This window comes from Symphalangus syndactylus, chromosome 4, assembly GCF_028878055.3.
Source record: "Symphalangus syndactylus isolate Jambi chromosome 4, NHGRI_mSymSyn1-v2.1_pri, whole genome shotgun sequence".
NCBI classification, from domain to species: domain Eukaryota; kingdom Metazoa; phylum Chordata; class Mammalia; order Primates; family Hylobatidae; genus Symphalangus; species Symphalangus syndactylus.
Genome location: NC_072426.2, coordinates 78,230,913 through 78,254,615, shown reverse-complemented (window position 1 = coordinate 78,254,615; position 23,703 = coordinate 78,230,913). Strand labels below are relative to the sequence as shown.

The 23,703-nt window shown below is 32.7% G+C and overlaps 1 protein-coding gene across 1 annotated transcript in view; it reads right to left on the bottom strand.

Moving 5' to 3' along the window:
• Positions 1-4,583: 4,583 nt before the first annotated feature.
• ANKRD30A (ankyrin repeat domain 30A) overlaps positions 4,584-23,703 on the bottom strand; it is a 64,883-nt gene continuing 45,763 nt past the window's right edge. The window contains 7 exon segments of the mRNA XM_055273886.2: positions 4,584-4,646; positions 16,428-16,577; positions 19,784-20,096; positions 20,098-20,696; positions 21,791-21,974; positions 23,270-23,315; positions 23,318-23,452. Of these exon segments, the coding sequence (XP_055129861.2) occupies positions 16,446-16,577; positions 19,784-20,096; positions 20,098-20,696; positions 21,791-21,974; positions 23,270-23,315; positions 23,318-23,452 (1,409 nt within the window). The 3' untranslated portion in view covers positions 4,584-4,646; positions 16,428-16,445.

Sequence of the window (23,703 nt, the reverse complement as noted above, 5' to 3'; positions counted from 1 at the left end):
CTGAGAGACAGTTTGTTATAATTTCTGTTCTTTTACATTTGCTGAGGAGCGCTTTACTTCCAACTATGTGGTCAATTTTGGAATAGGTGTGGTGTGGTGCTGAAAAAAATGTTTATTCTGTTGATTTGGGGTGGAGAGTTCTGTAGATGTCTGTTAGGTCAACTTTATGTAGAGCTGAGTTCAATTCCTGGATATCCTTGTTAACTTTCTGTCTCGTTGATCAGACAGGGGAAATTATATAGAGCCTAAAACTGTTGTAATAAGTTCATCAAACTCTGTATTTGCCTTATGAATGATTGCCATAACTATTATTATAGTTTGATTACAGTTAAAATTCAGAGTAGACAGGCACTTCCTTGGTGATGCAAACAGGACTATTTTGTTTGGGAAAAACTGCAACTCAATATTCTGTGGAAAATGTGCAATTCAACATTCTGATATGACACAATGTTCCACCATGTGACACAAAGTTCCACCATGTGACACAAAGTTCCACCATGTGGCACAACATTCCACCATGCGACACAATGTTCCACCATGTAAAAAGTTACAGTCTTAGGAATATGGTTTTAGCTTGGACATATCTATACAACTACATTTAGAAAAGAAGTTGCTAAATTGAATGAACATTTGAGAAATAGAAAAGTTACTTAAATAAATTATTAGAAACTTTTTGAGTCAGTAATGCACTGGAAGTCCAAAACCAATCAATGTAGAAATGAGTCTTCCTATCTCAAACATCTAATAAGACTATGAGAGGTGGCACAGATTATGTAAAATAATACAAAAGGTGGGTTTTTGGAGGGAGCATTACAAACAAGTGACATTTAGATATCCATCTCAAACATTTAAAAAACATGTACCAAGTGACTACTGGGTGCCATGCATTGTCTTAGACACACAGGTACTATACAACTTTCAAACCTAAAAAAAAAACTTTAAACCAGCTAAGTCTTGTCTTTCATTAATGTGGCATAAATCTTTACGATTTCATTTATTACGAAAACATTCTATGCGCAAAAGGATCCAATGACTGATGTATTTTTGAAGCTAATTTTAATTTTTGAATTTTATAAATTAATTTTTTAAAGAACCAATAAAATTATAAAATTCCTTCTCATATATAGAACAAAGCATCTCAGAATTTAAATAAAAAAAGTAAAAGTTTCAAAAAAGTATACATAGTTATCTATGATAGCTATAATAGTGTTAAGTGGTAAGGCTAAACTTCATGTGTTGGTGACAGGTGCAAGAGCTGGCAAATGACATCAACATAGAAACACTGGCTTTGACATCCAGCACAACTTCAATCACATGCAACAAAAATAATGTATTATAATCAGCTTCTTTATAGTTAAAAAAGCTGTATAAGATAGACCTTCAAATTAGCAATATTCCAAAATATTACAACCATGCAAATAAAGAAGATAAATTCAGTATCAATGCTTTTTTTTTAACATATTTTATGTTAGATTTAGATATTTTAACATTTTACTTTCTAGAATTATAGCCAAAAATGTCTAAATGTCTTCTTGTTTGTAATGCTCCCTCCAAAAACCCACCTTTTGTATTATTTTAGATAATCTGTACCATCTCTCCTAGTAGTATTAGATGTTTTCCTAGTAGAAATAATTAAATTTTAGCAACTCTAGTAGGCACCTTCTTTCTGTATCTCTAAGAATTCTGTAAACAATTACATAAGAACTTTTTCAGGTCATTCTAAAGAAGTTATGAAAACATGTCACTGAATCTTCATAGAATTATTAAGTCGAACATGATTTGGCAAACCAATTGCCCACAAAGAAACCCTGCACTCCTAGGAAGTACTAATGAAGTTTAAAATGAACTGTCTTTCAACATATCTGGAAATACTAAAAATAAATAGCACTTTGCCCCCTAAAAACTAAGAGAAAATATTTTCTCAAAAATCTTTGCTTGCACACTGCATTTGTATTTATATATGTTTTCATTATCTTGTAAAATAATACATGAGCTTATTATTCTGGAAAAAAACAGATAAGAAAATTTCATATGTGCATCATGACTAACACTTCACAGTAGTATTTAACATTCTTCCTCTTTTTGTACCCAGAAGTGCAGTTTTATGACCCTGAAGTACTTAGACACTGACCATATCACTCTTTTTTCAGAAAAATAAAACTAAGCTATCAAAATAATTAAAAACTCAGCTAGCTGGGATCATCTAATTTATGTATTAAAACAATCATTTAATTGTTCCCCTTTATTTGGCAGCAATGCTGTCTGGGAAAGCTTAGATTTGCTCCTCTAGAATTTTTTAGAATATGAAGCCAGGTAAAGAAAAAACATTTCATTTAACATAAGCATACACTATTTTTCTCTGCATTAAAGAGATTATGAAATCACTATCAAAACTATAAGCCAATGTGCATTGATTGAAATGGGTATTTTAGTGACAGTGATACACAGTGAAAACTAGTTGCTACCTATTTATTTTAGTTCAAAAAAATTGTGGGTTTTTAAATTATTTATTTATTTATTTATTTTAACAGGGGCTATGTTGCCCAGGCTGGAGGGCATTGGCTATTCATAGCTGTGATTATGATACACTACAGCTTTGAAATCTTGGGCTCAAGTGATTCTTTTGCCTACTCAGCCTCCTAAGTAGCTAGGATGACTGCATATAGTTTTCAAATTTTTCCCCCAGTCAAAAAATGGAATCCCTTTCTCAATCTCTCTCTGTCTGTCTCCATATATATATATATATATATATATATATATATAGAACCAATGCTTCAATTTATACATCTTGTCATTGCTGGCATCATTTTGGGATCTCCAGAAATTGATTCTTACTATGAGTAAAATCACCTGGTTGGATTGAATGATGTCTGTTGCATCATCAGGGTAGATGGGAACCCTGTACAGCTTTATGGAATTCTGGGTAGAAAGAAGATATTGGCTTATGTGTAGTTGTAGTTGCTATTAAAAGACTCAATATCATTGCCATATTAGTCATCGATAATTCAAGTGATAGACATAAGTGAACATCATTTTAAAAATTCAAAAAGTTGATTTAGCTATTTTCAAGCTATTGTAAAATTGCACAGCAATAATAGACACTTTACAAAAACTGAGGGAAAAAGTGATGTAGGTATAGTGGCAATTAAAGATCCAGTCTTGTGTAAAAAAAACCAAGACTTTTAGCTTTAAAACAAAACAAAAATGAATCATTTAAGTGTCCCAAGTTTATTTACTTCATAAATGTATTTATTGTAGATTACTTTAAATAATGAACATCTCCATGTGATCAAGTGTTTGGATGTCAAACATTCACTTCTGATTAAGGGTGCAAAACTTGAGATGGTACAGGAAAACATTAGAAGTGTTATGAACCACAGCCAAACTCAAACCAATCAGAAAATAAGCCAAAACATCTCAAAGTATATATTTAGTTACTAGGAAATAATATTCACTTTCTAAAATGTAACTTAAATGCAGTTTTTAAAGCAATTCAAAATGTGTTACTTTAAGTTTATTGAATGAAGTTAACAAATGGGTATTTCATGAAAATGAGAGCTCCAGGGACTTTTAGAAAATTGTAAAATTTCTGTTTTCTTTCTTTGTTAACGCAGGTAATGTTGACCATTATTTAACACACATGAGTCAATTAACTCAGTATTTCACCTACTTAAAAACAAGAATTGCATCAGAAATCTGAAAACCAAAGGAAGAAAGATAATATAACTAACCGTGAACAAGTAATTCTTCACACTGTTATTTTATGTCTGTAGGCTTCAGGAAGAAATCATGAATTTTTCTTCTAAAGTAAGTATTCTGTTGACACAAACTATTGGTAAGATTTTCAACATAAGGTGACGCTAGGACTGGCCTCCTAGCGTGAGTTGTGAATAAAGATCTGGTCTGACTTTTTAATGATGTCCATTCTGAGGATGTGGAGAAATAGGAACACTTTTACACTGCTGGTGGGACTGTAAACTAGTTCAACCATTGTGGAAGTCAGTGTGGCGATTCCTCAGGGATCTAGAACTAGAAATACCATTTGACCCAGCCATCCCATTATTGGGTATATACCCAAAGGACTATAAATCATGCTGCTATAAAGACACATGCGCACATATGTTTATTGCGGCACTATTCACAATAGCAAAGACTTGGAACCAACCCAAATGTCCAACAATGATAGACTGGATTAAGAAAATGTGGCACATATACACCATGGAATACTATGCAGCCATAAAAATGATGAGTTCATGTCCTTTGTAGGGACATGGATGAAACTGGAAAACATCATTCTCAGTAAACTATCGCAAGGACAGAAGACCAAACACCGCATGTTCTCACTCATAGGTGGGAATTGAACAATGAGAACTCATGGACACAGGAAGGGGAACATCACACTCCGGGGACTGTTGTGGGGTGGGGGGAGGGGGGAGGGACAGCATTAGGAGATATACCTAATGCTAAATGACGAGTTAATGGGTGCAGCAAAACAACATGGCACATGGATACATATGTAACAAACCTGCACATTGTGCACATGTACCCTAAAACCTAAAGTATAATTAAAAAAAAAAAAAAAAGATCTGGTCTGTTGTTTCTCCAAAAGAAGTTTCTTACTGGTCTCTGCTTGTCTCTCATGAGTTCTGTGAAGATTGCAAAAGGAAAATGCTTAGTATTTTATTTTTTCCTACATAATTAGAAAAAGACTTGTATTTAAAAAGAAAACCCTTCTATAAAATAAATAACATTTCCCATTAAACCATGTTTTAACAATGAAGATGTGTGAGAGCATGCCTAGTGTATACAATTATAGGTTTTAAATTGTTCTTAAAAAGTACATATAGTTTTAGGAGGATTTCTAACAAAAAGTTTTTTTTTTTTTTTTGCCGCCATGACTATTTCACTATGTAGAAATATATCAAAACATCATGTTGTATTTCTTAAATATGTACAATTAAAAAACTAAAACTAAGAAAGCTATAAATATGTGTTTATTAAACCAGTTTAAAGATTTTTAAAAATTATCCCTCAAAGATATTTTCAGGCATTTGATTTAACATTTCTTGTACATTTTCACTCATTATTTGGGATCAGTTACGCATTTGACACTGAGAAGTAATTCAGACAAACAACTCCTAGGGGAGACAAAGACAGCTGAGTGGGAGATCAGAAAGAACTAAAACAGCTTCAAAGACAATTAGCTACTAACATTGTGACCAAGGCATTGGAGGTGGGGCCTGTGCCTTCTGTCTTCCACACACACCTTCAGGCTAACCAAGGTGTTATTTTTAACCATTTTGTGTATTGTACAACCCTTAATCTCTGTATTATTAATTCCCCATTTCACAAGGATGCTTTTATAAAGAATGAAAAAACTATACAGGGTGTTTTCTCAGGGTGCTGTCTAATGATAATACCCAAGATCACTATCAAAGAAAGTTAACTTACCAAGTGTCAGAAAGTGAAATGTAGTAGTAATTGTACTTGACCATTTTGGTCTCAATTTTAATCCTCTAAACAATAGTTAAACTTATTAGTATTTCTATTTGGGGACATGCTGAAAAGCCATTTAATGACAATACTACAGTCAAATTAAATGCTTCAAAAATACTTAGCTGAAAGGCTAACAGATCAAGTTGACTAGATGTGAATCTGAAGGGGAAAAAAAGCCATCTTAAACCAACAAATGGGGAAGAGACATAAACTCTCCTGGACAAATTCTTTGAAGGTCAGTTCATTTACTAACATCATGTTTCCATAATTATAGTATCTAGTTAACTTCCACTTCCCACTGATGTTGTGAACCTGTCTCACTAAAAATTAAACTTTTAAGGCAAATTAATGAGCTTAATTTACTTTTTATAATTATATTCTGACTGACTTGTTTAGTTCATTTGACAACAAATCCCTAAATTTTAATTCCTCTAAATAGAGGTGTTTATATTGTTCTAATTCTGTTTTATTAAAGTCTTCTACAGTTTTCATTTTGGAGAGTTCAGATTCCAGATCTTTAACTATCAGCTCCATCTTATTTATTGAAACAATGTCATGCTCTCTTAAGTGCTATAGGTTTTCTTGAGTTTCTGCTTGTGTCTAAACAAATTAAAAGTCCTGTAACAAACAATTTAATTGTACATTTAAAAATAACTCAAAGAGTATAATTAATTTGTTTGTAACACATTGGATAAAAGCTTGAGGTGACGAATACCCCATTTACCCTAATGTGATTATTATGCATCTGATGCCTGTATTAAAATATCTCATGTAACCCATACATACATATATATACACACCCTACTGTGTACCCAAAAAATTAAAATTAAAAAGAAAACAAATCAAAAGGGTATATTTTAAGGTAATTTTATAATTATTGTATATTTGTTTCCTTTTAAGTCAGTGATTCAGAAAGCAATTTTAAATATGTGAAAAAGAAGCTGAAGCTTGAAATACTTATCAGTAATGTTTACTAAATTGATAATAGCTAATAACTAGATAGGAGGATGAGTTCTGGTGTTCTGTGGCATTGTAGAGTGAATACAGTTAACTATAATTTATGACATGCTTCCAAAACCTAGAAGAGAGGATCAGAAATGTTCCCAACAGAAATAAATAATAAATGTTTGAGGTGTTGAATATACTAGTTATCTTGATTTGAGCATTACACATTGCATACATATATAGAGGAGATATCACTGTTACTCTATATCCCATAAACATGTATGTACATGTCAACTAAAAATATAAAACAATTCATCTCATTAAAAAAATAATAACATGGGCCAAACTTAGTGACTTATTGCTAATGAATAGAATGTGGCCTGACCATCCTCACTCCAAACAGGAGAAGGGGGTACCAAGGGCAAGCAGTTTGAGATAGAGAGCCTTTTCTAAACTAATGTTGCAAATCTCATGGTATAACTCTTACCATATTCCATTTATTCAAAGCAAGTTCCATTTATGAATGCCTAGAAGCTCCAATGTAGGTGATCTGGCTGCCTGCCACAGCCAACATTCTAGGCAATGGTCAGCATTAACAACAAGACACATAGCTGAGCAAACCTTCAGATTATTGTAGTTTCCCAGTCTTTGAGCTGTCCCCAGGAAAGTTAAGAGGAACAGTGACAAGCTGTCCTGGCCGAGCTTTTCCCCAGTGGCAGATTTATTAATAAAACAAATGTTGTGGTTTTAACCCACGAAATTGTCCGCAATTGTTACGAAACAATCAAAAGAAAATTTGATTTAAAAAATGACAATAGAAAACTTACACAGTAGAAATTAGTCACCTTTAAAGTACAATCTAATAGAGGTTGATATTAATTTATTCATGACAAACAATGCTAATGAGAAGCAGTAGAAAAGTAGAAGACAGACAGACATAAGAGCTACTGAGGAGAAAGATTTCCTAAAATTCCTTTTAATTAAAAATTCTTATTACTAGGCAAGTGTGCTTCTTTAGGATTTCCCCTCAAGTTAGGAAATCAGTAAGACAGGGAAGCAAAGAGGCAAGTTTTGAAGTGCAACAGCTGGAAAATTAAAAATATTTGGTTTAACAATCAAAATCAGATGTTATCTGATTTCATGGAAGTAAAATCTTAAAGCTAAGCAGGATTGAGTATTTATTAATCAATCTGGCATTCACTATTCATTTTCCTTTCCTCAATGAGAAAATAAACAGAACATTATAGAATCATTTTTAATCATCTCAGAAGTAAAATAAATGTAGTGGGTTTTGAATGTTAATAAATTAAATATAATCTCTCCTTCACTGTACTTCAAGTTTGTCTATATGAAGAAGTTGGCCAGGCGCAGTGGCTCACGCTTGTAATCCTAGCACTTTGGGAGGCCGAGGCGGGCGGATCACGAGGTCAGGAGATCGAGACCACGGTGAAACTCCATCTCTACTAAAAATACAAAAAATTAGCCGGGCGTGGTGGCGGGCGCCTGTAGTCCCAGCTACTCGGAGAGGCTGAGGCAGGAGAATGGCGTGAACCTGGGAGGCGGAGCTTGCAGTGAGCCGAGATCGCGCCACTGCACTCCAGCCTGGGTGACAGAGTGAGACTCCGTCTCAAAAAAAAAAAAAAAAAAAAGAAGTTAAGACCATTTAATCTTTCTGTTGTACCACAATGCTTCTACATATCATACAAAAAAATTAGCTTTGATATTTTGAAATTCAAACAACTAATTTCACTATTATTTGTCTCTTATAAATTGCCTAAACATAACCTGAATTTTTAGTGCTGCACTTCTGAAACTTTTTCTTTGAATAGGATAAAATATTTATTCCAAAAAACATGTATGAAGCTATAAAATATAGCTGTGCATCTCGATCTATTTAAGCAGAGGGAGGTATTACAGAGAATTGTGATTTCTGGGAATGCAGGAACTGTACCAAGAAAAGATCATCCCAGGTGTTATACATAAGAATCAGGTGCCAGGTCAAAAGAGGATCTACCTGTGAACTGCGAGATGATGAATTAGCTCCATTTCCAATAAGAAAAGCTTACAGTCTGGACTGACTCTTCTCTTCCCAGGATGGATAACATCTACAGATGACTGTACAAATTACAATAAGTTAATAAAACCTAATGCATGAAATAGTAGACTGTCAGATGATGTGACCAAGATTTGTTAGAAATGGGACTCTAGAGAGAGTCACTCAATGAGAGACTAAAGGTTTGAATAGAGAAACAAAGGAATGGACTCTTGTCTTTGTAAGCTTGACTTCCCATCAAGTCATGGAGTCAGCAATGCATAAGCTGGCCATGGGCTCTTTTAAGAAACAAAAAGTAAAGTTGTTTCTCTATACTGAACTTTTATCATGTATGATAATATACAACTGGTAATATGCAACATGACTGAAAAAGAGTTCTAAGTTGATTTGGTACTGGCATAAGAATAGAGAGATCAATGTTTTAGAATTTAGAATCCAAAAACAGAAGTGCACATCTATGGTCAATTGATTTTCAGCAAGGATAACAAAATGACTACATGGGAAAAGAATAGTATTTTCAACCAATGGTTCTGGGACAAATGGATATCCATATGCAAAAGAATAAAGTTGGAGTCCCACCAAATACTGTATTTAAAAATTATCTCAAAATAAAATAGCTAAATTTAAGAGCTAAAACTATAAGTTTCTTCAAAGAAAAGAAAGGAATAAATCTTTGTGACTACATTTGGCAGTGGCTTCTTAGATATAACAACTCAAAATATGGATTAACATTAGAATTTAAAACTGCTATGCTTGAAAACATACTAATAGTAAAGTAAAAAGGCAAGCACTGAGTAGGAGAAAATATTTGAAAACTGTATTTCTGATAGAAAACTTATATTTAGGATATATAAAGAACACTTACCATTCAGAAAGAAAAAGATGGCCCAATTAGAAAATGGGCAAAGGATGGAAAGAGACATTTCTCCAAAGAAAATATACACATGGCTAAGATGCACATGTTTTAATTAAAACATCCTTAAAATTATTAGTCATTAGGGAATGCAAATCAAAACCACAGAGGGGTGCCACTTCCCACCACTAGGATGGAGTCTTTCCTGGTAAAAATGTGGAGAAATTAGAACTCTCATACTGCTAATGAAAAATGGTATAGCTGCTTTGGAAAATGTACTGGCATTTCCTCCAAAAGTTAAACATAGACTACCATATGACTCAGCAATTCCACTCATAAGTATACACCCAAGAGACGTGAAAACATAGGCAAACACAAAAACTTATACCTGAAAGTTCATAGCAGCACTATTAATATTAGCCCAAAATGGAAACAACCTAAAGATCTATCAACTGATGAGTGAGTAAATAAAATGTTTGATGTATCTATACAATGAAATATACTCAGCAAAAAGAAGAAACTAAGTGCTGATACTTGCTACAACAGAGGACCTTGAAAATGTTATGCTATAGCATCTGCACATGAGATGGGTTTCCTGAATACAGCACACTGATGGGTCTTCACTCTTTATCCAGTTTGCCATGGATGAAGCTGGAAACCATCATTCTCAGCAAACTATCCCAAGGACAAAAACCAAACACTGCATGTTCTCACTCATAGGTGGGAATTGAACAATGAGAACACTTGGACACAGGAAGGGGAACATCACACACCTGGGCCTGTTGTGGGGTGGGGGGAGGGGAGAGGGACAGCATTAGGAGATAAACCTAATGTAAATGACGAGTTAATGGGTGCAGCACACCAACAGAGCACATGTATACACATGTAACAAACCTGCATGTTGTGCACGCATATATATATATAAATATATATATATATATATAAATATATATATATATATATATAAAAAGAAAATGTTATGCTAAGTGAAAGAATCCAGTCACAAAAGGCCACGTACTGTGATTTGAACAAGATAAAGCTTCCAGAACAGACAAATATATACAAACAAAGTAGATCGGTGGTTCCCTAGAACTGAGCAAGGAATGGGAAACTAGCAGGTGACAAAGAATGCAGAATTTCTTTTTAGACTGATAAAAATATTCTAGAATAGATTGTGGTGACGATTGTATAATTCTGTGAAAATACTAAAAGCCACTGCAAAGAGTGAATTGCATGGCATGTTAATTATATCTCACTAAAATTGTTAGCAAGAAAATCAATTTGATACTAGTGACTTGAAGTCATCATAGGATGGTGTACTGCTTGCTTTTATATCATTGGCCAGTGTTCAAGACATAGAATGAGCAGTATGCCTGCCTTATAGAAAAAGAATTCATTAAAAATGTATTCTTTCCATTAGAATCAAGTCCATAAAATTAAAAAAAAAATATCTTTCACTGTTCAAAGCACTGACAGATTTTTACTTCCCCAAAGTATGTGGGTACTTCTTTTGGTCCCCAAACTAGTTAAAAAGTACTTCATCTGTTAGCTTATTCATCTGAATATCCATTTCAAGTAGACTGGTTTTAAAATTCCATGGAAATTAAGCTTTCCATTTTAACATTCCTTTAACTTCTTTTCTGTAATTTCTAAAACCTTCTTATATCTGCAGGAATGTATACAATGACTAAGTCAAAACGTTTCAGACTAATATTTAATAATTTCTTAAACAAACATGTTCTAACCTACAAAGAAACAAATCAATAAATTATGACCCTCTCTCATTGGTTTTAATGTAACATAGTTTGAAAACATTCTAACAAAATTTAACTTTATGTAAGTAATATGAAGAAAATTTTACAGCATATATGACAGATAAAGGATTGATATTATAACCATATATAGAGTTTTTATAAATAAACTATTAATATTTATTTTAGTATTTGGTTGGGGGAGAAGTAATCACGGTTTTCGAGCCATGATTACTTTTGCATCAACCTAATATGTTAATATAAAACACTAGTCTATTATTAAATATGAATTTTCACTCAGAGATCAGCATCAAAGGGGAAAAGCATATTTATATATGAATGTTTGCAAAAGACACAATACATTTTTTATAACTTTTGCCCACAGTCTGTATAAGAAAAGAACACACACACACAAATTATTACAAAGATTATTCAAAGCAGAAAAATAGAAAGAAAACAGTCTGAGTTGAGGAGGGAAAATGAAACAGGCAGTTTTAGAAGAAAAGAAATGAAAAGAGAGATCATGTGAAGACTTAACGACTGTTGTAGGAAGAGATCTAAAGATCTTTGCTAGCACATTGCTAACAAAGTGAAAGGCATCCAAAACCATGCAGAGAAAGATAATGAGAGAAAAATATTAACTGGAATCAGAGAACAAATTAAAGTTCTCAGCAAACAGAAAAGCAGCCATGTTGGGGGCTTCAAAGGCACTGAGGAAAATTCTATTTTTAATCTGAGTGGCAGAAACACAATTACTCATTTACTCTTTTTTAGGTCATACATATTTTTTATTATAACATACATATGTATATACATATAATACATGTGTATATATACACATATGTGTGTGTGTGTATCAAAAACAACAGAAGTTTAGTGATATATATATGTAGCTCACATATGCATGGGAGATACCAGTAGAAAATAAGTAAATATCCATAATATATTTTAAAACTAAAAAAAACAAAGAGACTAAAAGTTAATCAAGATAATTTTTGATGATGTTTAAAAATAACAAAGACATATTTTTAGATATTAAAGAACAGCAGATATGCACACTACCAAAAGGAAGATTACCAAATACAAACAAAAATATCTTCAGAAATAAAAATTCAAAGTAGATAATGAAGAGAGCAGTTGACATTATATGCCAAAGGCATTGTCATTATTGTTTTCAAAATCATTAAAGAATAAGTGTGATATTTAGGTATTCAAAAAAAGTTTCGGTTTGTGCTGTGACTGAAAAAACATTAAAATAGAATAATTTGTTTAATTATCAAAATGCAGATATAGGTCAAACTTGTATCTCAGTTTTAATAAATATATTGAAATTATAGTTAATAAATATTTTTAAAGTTCTAAAATATTGAAATATTACCCAGTTATTTCTTTTCCTAATTCATTTTTTCTCTATTTCTTGATCCAAATTATCCTCCCAAGACTGCATTTAGTCAATACATACGTTTAATTTCTCTTTTCTATCTTCAGTCTTTTAAAGAAATTTAATTATTATTAAAAATCTAGAGATACTCTTCTTTCCTAAAAATGTTATTTCTCTTGAGTTCATGAGTTATATATGTGTAAGCCATTTTATAACATGCAGTTTATACACTTTATTCCAATAATGACAGATTGAAACATAACTTTTTTAAAAACAACGCAAAATAATTTATATTTTCATTAGTATCATTTGTGGAATTTAAACTTCCAAAATTTATTTGGTAAAAAAGTTTTTATGCATATAATACTAAATGCTAACAATAAGTGAAAAAATAAATAGTTATATTTACATTTTGGTTTCCAAAGATGCCCTCAAAGCATTGTCATCAATAGTTCACAATATTCCAGGTTTGTTCATTCAGATCTAACTAAGATAATTTTTTGAAAGCTCTCATTTGTTCCCCATAACATTTCTGATTCTCACCTAACTTCAGGATAAGGTAACTACGCTCATTCTCTGTAAGCATTCTTTTATAGTTTTTTTTTCTTTTTCTTTTTCTATTAACCATTTTCCTTTAGATGAAGTGTATGTGTTTTCTATGTTTCTCATTCTCAATATTCTCAACTTATAATGGGTTTATCAAGATGTAATGCCACTGTAAACTGAGGAGACCCAGTACTGTGGGTTGAAAATCCCTATTCTAAAATCTGAAGCTTCAAAATCTGAAACTTTTAAAATGCAGACATAATTTTTCTCAATAGTCAGAAAAAATATGAGTATTGACTAGAACAATTGTCCTCTACTAGAGTGGTTTCTGTTTTATATTTATTGATTAAAATATATTTCAAATAAAACTTTATTATGTCAATGTCTGAAAAAATAAATTATCAGTATATTTAATCATGTCGTAACATCTGGTAAGATAGAATATTTTCAATTTATACAATAACAGGTAGCATGTATGTCAGATATTATCCCCTGCTTAGGCAAATTTATAATAAGACATGATTATGTCTCATGAAAAAATACAGCAATGTACAATTGAAAGTTAAATTTTTCTGCACCAACTAGAAAGCACATCCTGAAGCATAAGGTCAATGAGAGTCTGAACAGTCAGAGAAGCTTTATGAAACTGGAAAATGTGTCCACCAAGTCTGAATGAATGAGGATAGATGAACAAAAACTGAAAATGGAGGAACAGCATGAGGAAGGCAGAGAGATAAAGAAGTCGGCCCAGTTAACTAAATATAAAATCCAGTGGCAGAGAAATAAAAACATAGGCCCACACAATAACTTGTAAGTGAATGCTTATAGCAGCATTATTCATAATGGCCACAAGTAGAAGCAACCTAAAGATCTATCAACTGATGAATGAATAGCTGCTGTAGCCATGCAATAGAATATTATTTGATAATAAATAGAAATGAAGTACTGATATGTACTACAAAATAGATGAAACTTAAAAACACTATGCTAAGTAAGAGAAGCCACTCATTAAACACCACAAATTGTATGACTCCATTTCTATGAAATGTTCAGAACAGGCAAATCTATAAAAACAAAAATTAGATGATTGTTGCCTAGGACTGGGGAAGGTGAAGAAACAGAGACGTGGATGGTGGTGATGACTAAGGGATGTGAAGTTTCTCTTTAGGGTGATGAAAATGTTCTGAAAATGATTGTGGTGATGGTTATACAACTTTGTGAATATATTAAGAGACATTGAGTTGTACAATTTAAATGTGTGAACTATATGGTTTGTGAATTTTATCCCAATAAAGTTCCTTTTTAAACATCCAATGGCAGTATCAAGATAATTTCCTTTATTTTCTATTTTGAATGTACATACTATACATGATCTAAATATTTATGTTTATACAATATAATTAAAAACAAAAAATAAAAGAATTGCCTAGTTATTCAAATACTGTGTATATTAACCTAAACATTTGCACTTTGGAGAATAGTGTAATGTCCTTGGCATCCACTCACAAAAGTGGAGCTAAGAAATAAGATAATTTTCTGGAATATTCCATTATACATTCTTCTCTGATTAAATATGGCTTGCCTCGCCATGGCAACATAAATCACTGAAAAATACTGTTTTTCTGAAGAATAGTCTCCCAACTTGTGGGCTAAACAATGTATGATTCTTAATCTTCTTAAGGGTAAATATTATGATAAAAAATATGTAATTATAAGAAAAATATTACAGAATGACAGCCACAGTTTAAAAAATAATGGAACCAAAAAACAGCCCACATCGCCAAGTCAATCCTAAGTCAAAAGAACAAAGCTGGAGGCATCACGCTACCTGACTTCAAACTATACTACAAGGCTACAGTAACCAAAACAGCATAGTACTGGTACCACAACAGAGACATAGATCAATGGAACAGAACAGAGCTCTCTGAAATAATGCCGCATATCTACAAATATCTGATCTTTGACAAACCTGACAAAAACAAGCAATGGGAAAAGGATTCCCTATTTAATAAATGGTGCTGGGAAAACTGGCTAGCCATATGTAGAAAGCTGAAACTGGATCTCTTCCTTACACCTTATACAAAAATTAATTCAAGATGGATTAAAGACTTACATGTTAGACCTAAAACCATAAAAACCCTAGAAGAAAACCTAGGCAATACCATTCAGGACATAGGTGTGGGCAAGGACTTCATGTCTAAAACACCAAAAGCAATGGCAACAAAAGCCAAAATTGACAAATGGGATCTAATTAAACTAAAGAGCTTCTGCACAGCAAAAGAAACTACCATCAGAGTGAACAGGCAACCTACAGAATGGGAGAAAATTTTTGCAACCTACTCATCTGACAAACGGCTAATATCCAGAATCTACAATGAACTCAAACAAATTTACAAGAAAAAAACAAACAAACAACTCCATCAAAAAGTGGGCGAAGGACATGAACAGACACTTTTCAAAAGAAGACATTTATGCAGCCAAAAAACACATGAAAAAATGCTCATCATCAGAGAAATGCAAATCAAAACCACAATGAGATACGATCTCACACCAGTTAGAATGGCCATCATTAAAAAGTCAGGAAACAACAGATGCTGGAGAGGATGTGGAGAAATAGGAATACTTTTACACTGTTGGTGGGACTGTAAACTAGTTCAACCATTGTGGAAGTCAGTGTGGCGATTCCTCAGGGATCTAGAACTAGAAATACCATTTGACCCAGCCATCCCATTACTGGGTATATACCCAAAGGACTATAAATCATGCTGCTATAAAGACACATGCACACGTATGTTTACTGTGGCACTATTCACAACAGCAAAGACTTGGAACCAACCCAAATGTCCAACAACGATAGACTGGATTAAGAAAATGTGGCACATATACACCATGGGATACTATGCAGCCATAAAAAATGATGAGTTCATGTCCTTTGTAGGGACATGGATGAAACTGGAAAACATCATTCTCAGTAAACTATCGCAAGGACAGAAAACCAAACACTGCATGTTCTCACTCATAGGTGGGAATTGAACAATGAGAACTCATGGACACAGGAAGGGGAACATCACATTCCGGGGACTGTTGTGGGGTGGGGAGAGCGGGGAGGGACAGCATTAGGAGATATACCTGATGCTAAATGATGAGTTAATGTGTGCAGCAAACCAACACGGCACATGGATACATATGTAACAAACCTGCGCATCGTGCACATGTACCCTAAAACCTAAAGTATAATAATAAAATTAAAAAAAAGCACATTATAAAGATAATAAAATTGTAATAAAACTAATTATAATGACATATAAAAGAAGTCTTCCCATGAAAATTAGTATCATAAAACAATTTATATTATTTAACCAGCTATAGATTCACTGTTGGCATGTTACATTTAATACATACTTGACTTTTGATTTGAGATCATTTCTTCATTAAATCCTGTATCTCATCTTTGAGATTAATGTGATAATGTGATGTAACCTCTAGTGAAGCCTCAGACACACACTGTTTATTGAGATCAGCCAAGTTTTTTTGAAGTTTTCTCACAATGACCTGACAAGACATGTTTATTATTGATTTTGTAAATCACCTTATCAAATTAACAGTATTTAGTTTCAAAAATATCCCCAAATGTATTGATTCAGCTTATTTTCTTCATTTGTACACATTGCTACTTATTACTGAATCCACTTAAGGAGACAAGAAGATGTTATCTTCCTGCCAAACTGGTACTCTCTTACTAGACACCAGATTCATCCTACTAGTCATTTGTCCCCTAATTAATCTGTAATGCTTCACAGCCTACTGAAGTCTCAAAAAAAAATGTGGGAAGGACTAGTGGTGGTAAATTCTACATAGTGGAATGCTTTCCTTCTTCTGTATTAGAAGCACAAATCAACATCAAAGTTCCTCACATATTCAATCACCTGCTGAAATTTTTCCAATAGATTTCTATCTCAGAATAAAAGTATTTTTATTTCAAAGGCTTTAGATGCCCTAGGTAACCTGGTCTCCTCATCCCGCCTGACCTCAGCTGCTGTGTTTCTCTTCTCTACTCACTTCTTTTGTACTATACATGAACCCTGCCACCCCTCATGAATTGTAAAATGGGGACCCAATGCAAAGCTAATAAATCACAGAGAGCTACAATGATCTTTCTCTGGGACATGATAATCTTTGAGCCTTGAAATAGAAATTATGAGCAAATTATTTGTAACAATACTCAAAATAAATTACAAATACCAGTGGCGTGATTAAATCAAATTTGATATTGCTAAAATTCACTACATTTGTCCTAAGGTATTATTTAATAAAACGCAGATGCCTTTAAAAAATTGAGAGGTTATAACAATACATAATTTGAGATTCAAATATGTTCAGATTTAAGTCAAGCTGACATAAATGAAAATAAAATTCAAATCATGAGTGAACTCCCATTCACAATTGCTTCAAAGAGAATAAAATACCTAGGAATCCAACTTACCAGGGATGTGAAGGACCTCTTCAAGGAGAACTACAAACCACTGCTCAATGAAATAAAAGAGGATACAAACAAATGGAAGAACATTCCATGCTCATGGGTTGGAAGAATCAATATCGTGAAAATGGCCATACTGCCCAAGCTAATTTATAGATTCAATGCCATCCCCATCAAGCTACCAATGACTTTCTTCACAGAATTGGAAAAAACTACTTTAAAGTTCATATGGAACCAAAAAAGAGCCCGCATCGCCAAGTCAATCCTAAGCCAAAAGAACAAAGCTGGAGGCATCACGCTACCTGACTTTAAACTATACTACAAGGCTACAGTAACCAAAACAGCATGGTACTGGTACCACAACAGAGACATAGATCAATGGAACAGAACAGAGCCCTCAGAAATGATGCCGCATAGCTACAACTATCTGATCTTTGACAAACCTGACAAAAACAAGAAATGGGGAAAGGATTCCCTATTTAATAAATGGTGCTGGGAAAACTGGCTAGCCATATGTAGAAAGCTGCAACTGGATCCCTTCCTTACACCTTATACAAAAATTAATTCAAGATGGATTAAAGACTTATATGTTAGACCTAAAACCATTAAAATCCTACAAGAAAACCTAGGCAATACCATTCAGGACATAGGCGTGGGCAAGGACTTCATGTCTAAAACACCAAAAGCAATGGCAACAAAAGCCAAGATCGACAAATGGGATCTCATTAAACTAAAGAGCTTCTGCACAGCAAAAGAAACTATCATCAGAGTGAACAGGCAACCTACACAATGGGAGAAAATTTTTGCAACCTACTCATCTGACAAAGGGCTAATATCCAGAATCTACAATGAACTCAAACAAATTTACAAGAAAAAAACAAACAACCCCATCAAAAAGTGGGCAGAGGACATGAACAGACACTTCTCAAAAGAAGACATTTATGCAGCCAAAAAACACATGAAGAAATGCTCATCATCACTGGCCATCAGAGAAATGCAAATCAAAACCACAGTGAGATACCATCTCACACCAGTTAGAATGGCCATCATTAAAAAATCAGGAAACAACAGGTGCTGGAGAGGATGTGGAGAAATAGGAACACTTTTACACTGTTGGTGGGACTGTAAACTAGTTCAACCATTGTGGAAGTCAGTGTGGCGATTCCTCAGGGATCTCGAACTAGAAATACCATTTGACCCAGCCATCCCATTACTGGGTATATACCCAAAGGACTATAAATCATGCTGCTATAAAGACACATGCACACGTATGTTTATTGCGGCACTATTCACAATAGCAAAGAGTTGGAACCAACCCAAATGTCCAACAACGATAGACTGGATTAAGAAAATGTGGCACATATACACCATGGAATACTATGCAGCCATAAAAAATGATGAGTTCGTGTCCTTTGTAGGGACATGGATGAAACTGGAAAACATCATTCTCAGTAAACTATCCCAAGGACAAAAAACCAAACACCGCATGTTCTCACTCATAGGTGGGAATTGAACAATGAGAATTCATGGACACAGGAAGGGGAACATCACGCTCCGGGGACTGTTGTGGGGTGGGGGGAGGGGGGAGGGACAGCATTAGGAGATACACCTAATGCTAAATGACGAATTAATGGGTGCAGGAAATCAACATGGCACATGGATACATATGTAACAAACCTGCACATTGTGCACATGTACCCTAAAACCCTAAAGTATAATTAAAAAAAAAAAAAAAAAAAAAAAAAAAAGAAAATAAAATTCTATCAACTAAAATACATAAAAAGCTACTGAAAAAAGTATTATTACAAGACGCAGAAATGTACACTTCAAAACATACTTCAAATACACTTCGGTTCCTCTGGAAAATTTAGAATTAACTGCCAAAGTAAATTGCTAAATTGAATCTTAATTTCAAAATACAAACTGCTGATACGGGCATTCCCATTCATCTGCTTCATTGTGGTCATAAAATGTGGCCACAAAGAGATATTAAAACCTTTATTTTAACAGTAAAAGCCAATGTCATTAATGTTAATCTATTACAAATCTTAAACTCTTAAAATTTCATCAGTGACACAATGTCTTTACTCAAAGTAAAACGTCTTTCGGCTTTAACTTTCATTTGGTGGAAATGAGGCATGTTTCTAAGCTGATATAGTAAGTGCATTTATCATCTATTTATATATATATTCAACTAGATTCAGCATTTAGCCAAGGCCAAATATGACTTTAAATTTTCTTTCAGGAAGTTTGACAAGTATTTATATTTTTTGATACTTACTTCTCTTTCTGCTTTCTCTTTTTCATATTGATATATACGGTCTTTTAAATGGTTAACGTAATTAAATACCTCCTCATTTTTCTCTTTTAGGAGATGATGTTGCATTTTCCTCTCAAGAAACTGAATATTAATTGTTATCTTGCTTTTTTTATCAGCTTTCTTATGTGCATGAACTAATTGCTGTCGAAGCCACATATTTTTGCTTTGTAGTTGAAATAATTTCTGCTCTAGAGACTCCTGCTGTTCAGCGTGTTTGTTCACATCATCTTGCTCGTTTTGATACATGTGTTCAGCTTTCTTCATCTGACACTGTTTCACGTTGGTCTCTTTGTGCATGTTCTGAAACCAATGTATTTTCTCTTAGAGCATCTCCTGCATAATCGATAATTTTTAGGCTTTTGGATTTCCTCTGAGTTTCAGAAAGTGGTTGATGGAGCACCTCATTGTTACATATTGTATTATTCACATCAACATTCATTTTTCCTTGCAAACAAGCATCTCCTGCAATGTGGAAAGTAAGTTCTTGGCTTTTTCTTGATGTCACAATTTGATCACGGTCTTGTACAGCAGAAGCCAGTCTAGGATGGTATGATTCAATTTCTGTGTCTAGTATTTCTTCGTCTTGTTTTTCCTTCAATTTAGAAGTGAGCATTGTGTTCTCAGCTATCAGAACTTTAAGCTGCCCACTATATTGAGATGCCCTTTTAGTTAATGTTTCCTCTTTCAGTTTTAGGGTCATCTGAAGTTCAGCATTCTTTTCTTTTAAAATCTTAATGTCCTCAAAGTATTTATTTTCCTTTTCCTGGTATTGGTGTTTCAGTGTGGCTATTTCCAGTTTTAGCATGGCAATTTCCTTTTTCAACATGGAATTTTCATGTAAGAGATCATTTTCATTTTTATGAGGGTGAGAAACCTAAATAAAACAAAATAAACTTTTAGCTAGCACTCAATAAAATGGCATATCATGGTTCCTCTGAAACTAAAGAATAACTTGTACATTTATACAATGAAAGGGTTTTTATAAGTAGGTATCAGTTGAAGAACCATTGAATCAAAACTTCAAATTCTATAGAGCATAAATTCCCCAAAGTTCAAACATTTATTTGAAGACAATGAATTCATGAAAGTACAAAAGAAATGACTAGAGAGTTTTTAAGAACCTTGGAATTGAAAAAGAAACTTTCCCTGAATTACAACAAGCTCAAAAGCATAAAATAAAAGATTAAACAATTTGACTACATACGAAAATTGGGTTTACACTCTGATGTCTAACATATACTAAGAATCTTAGTGCTGCATATATTTAGACAGATAAAATTTCCCAAAGCTCTTTCAGTCCCTTTTTCCTGAGAATATTCTCTAGATATTCTATCTTTTTAAAAAATACAGTTAATTTTAAGAATTATATTTATAAATGTTTGATAAGTTGAGACACTGTAACAAGCACTTTTAGTTATCACAATTCTGAAAGGAAAAGATTAAAAATATAAACAAGTTGTAGGATTTTCTCCCAGTCTTCTGAGTCTACATCCAGGACTTCACCAAATCTCAGTTTGGGTAAATATGTAAATATAAAAGAAATCTTCTATTTCGAAACAAAAGAAAGAAGATAAAATCTAGAGAGCCCTACACAGAAAACCATGAGCTTATTTACTATGGCAATAACTTTTGCTTCCTCTTGATAATGTTTGCATCAGTAGTAAATGTTAACTAGGAAAAACACACTAAACTATGTTGCTAGGAACAAACTACTTACCAATAAATTATCACTAACTATATGGCAGGGATTATCATTGTTTTCAAAAGCTCTTTGTACTGAAATAAGATACTACTTGGATGTCATAACTTATAATAAATAACTGTAGCTACAAATGTGATAGTTAATTTTAAGATAACATTTTTGTTTGATTTAGACCTGAATAATACATACTAAATCAAAGGGATATTAAAAGTAATATTGATGAAATAAAGTAAGAAACATAAAATTTTTATCAGACATTGATTTACCTGATTCGAATTACTTCTTACACTGTTCAATTCCATATCTTGTATTCTGAGAGCCTCTTCAAGTTGTTGTTTTACTTCTAACTCTTTCCTATGCTGCTCTTCGATTCTTCCTAATTCTTCCCTAATTTTTTCATTTACTATATCGGCATTTCTTCTCTTCTCTTCTTCTTGGTTTAAAGTCAATCTGCCATTAAACATACTTATCTTAAAATTCATTTTGTTAGAGAATAGAATTCATTTTGAGATCTATTTCTTCCTATATTGGTTTATTATTCCAATAAAATTCCTATATTCTTGAATTTTTTTCTTTCTAGTTCTCAGTTATTTATTACTCCAACCTCTTCCAAATGACATACATACTTGAAAAATAGTGAGAAAAGAACATCTTCTAGTTAGAAAGTTTCTGTTACTAGTAACTGCAACGACTGTTATGGAAAAGAATATTGGAAGCTATCCAGTAAATGTATAAGTTGAAAATTATTTTTTAAAAATCTCACAGTCAAAATTACTCCTCAATGAGGACAGATTATTTAGAGTTAACTGATTAAAGTGACTGGTTAAAGTTAACTGATTACTTTTTATGAACAAGCTTATAGATTTATTAGACATAAATATTCATACTTATAAAATATGGCAAGTATCCCTAAAAATAATTTTAATATTAAAATCTCACATTAGGTTAAAGAGTCTAACATCTGTTATCCCATATACCTTTTGTTTCTTTTTTGAGTAATACTTTAAATGTAACTTGTTGATTATTATATATTTTATCAACAAATTTTAAATCTCTTTTAGAACAAGATAGAATATAATACTTAAAGAATAAAAATAATATGCATTTTTAACATAGAACTCTGAATTAATTTTATGTAGGAGAGCAAGAGATGTTGAATAAACTAATAAATTATTCTACATTTTGTTTATATTCCATGCACATTAAGATTAAAAGTGTATAATTAAAAGAAATCGATTCTTGGGGAAAGAAGAATGGCCATTTCACACTCTCTTTGTTGAACTGTAATGAATATACATTTTCTTGGGAACAATTTAGAAGTAACGAACAAATAACTTATTAAAAACTTCCTATAACTTAACCAAATATTTTCATATTGAAGAATTTATTTCAAGTCAATAATTAGAAAAGTAGAAAAAGTTTTACATGCAGTTATGCCTTGCAGCACTTATAATACAGAAAGTTAAAAATCAAAAAAATTAATTTGTTAAGTAAGTAATGGGATTTCCAAATAATGGCCTTCTATAGAGCCATTAAAATTGTGAATTAAATAAATATGCATTTAATTATCAGCAGAAGTATTCACATTTAAGAACTTGTATTATTTAAAAGAATTTGACGCTCTACAAGACAGACATTTTTTTCTCCAGCTAAACCTAAGAAGGTAAGTCAGCTATTACAAAAAGTATACTATATAGTTTTAGTATAAATAGTTGAAATATTTATTTAAAACTAGGATATCACACCTCACACTGCAGAGCTCTTGTTCCCATTTAACTTTTTGGTTCTCTGTGATTTTATTTCTTTTGCTTCTGACAGTTGTTTTTTTAGTACACTTCTTTTCATTTGTTCCATTTTGCTGTAAGCAAGTTCCCTTGTTCTCTTACCAGAATGAACTGCATCCAAGATTTTTGATAGGCTAGTTGAATCTGTCTCAAGGAGGAGATAGAAATAAAATGTATTAGTACTTTTGGGATATAAAGGGCTGCAAATTTTAACAATCACTTATACACTCAACAAATATATATTGATTGCCTACCATGTGGAAGGCATTATACTAAGCTCTGCAGATTAAACAGAAAAAAAAAACCTCTGCTCTTGTTTAGCTTAAAATATGCTGAAAAGCAAAGCCCCAGAAAAGTGACAATTATAAATTCACATAGATACTGTAAGAAAATAG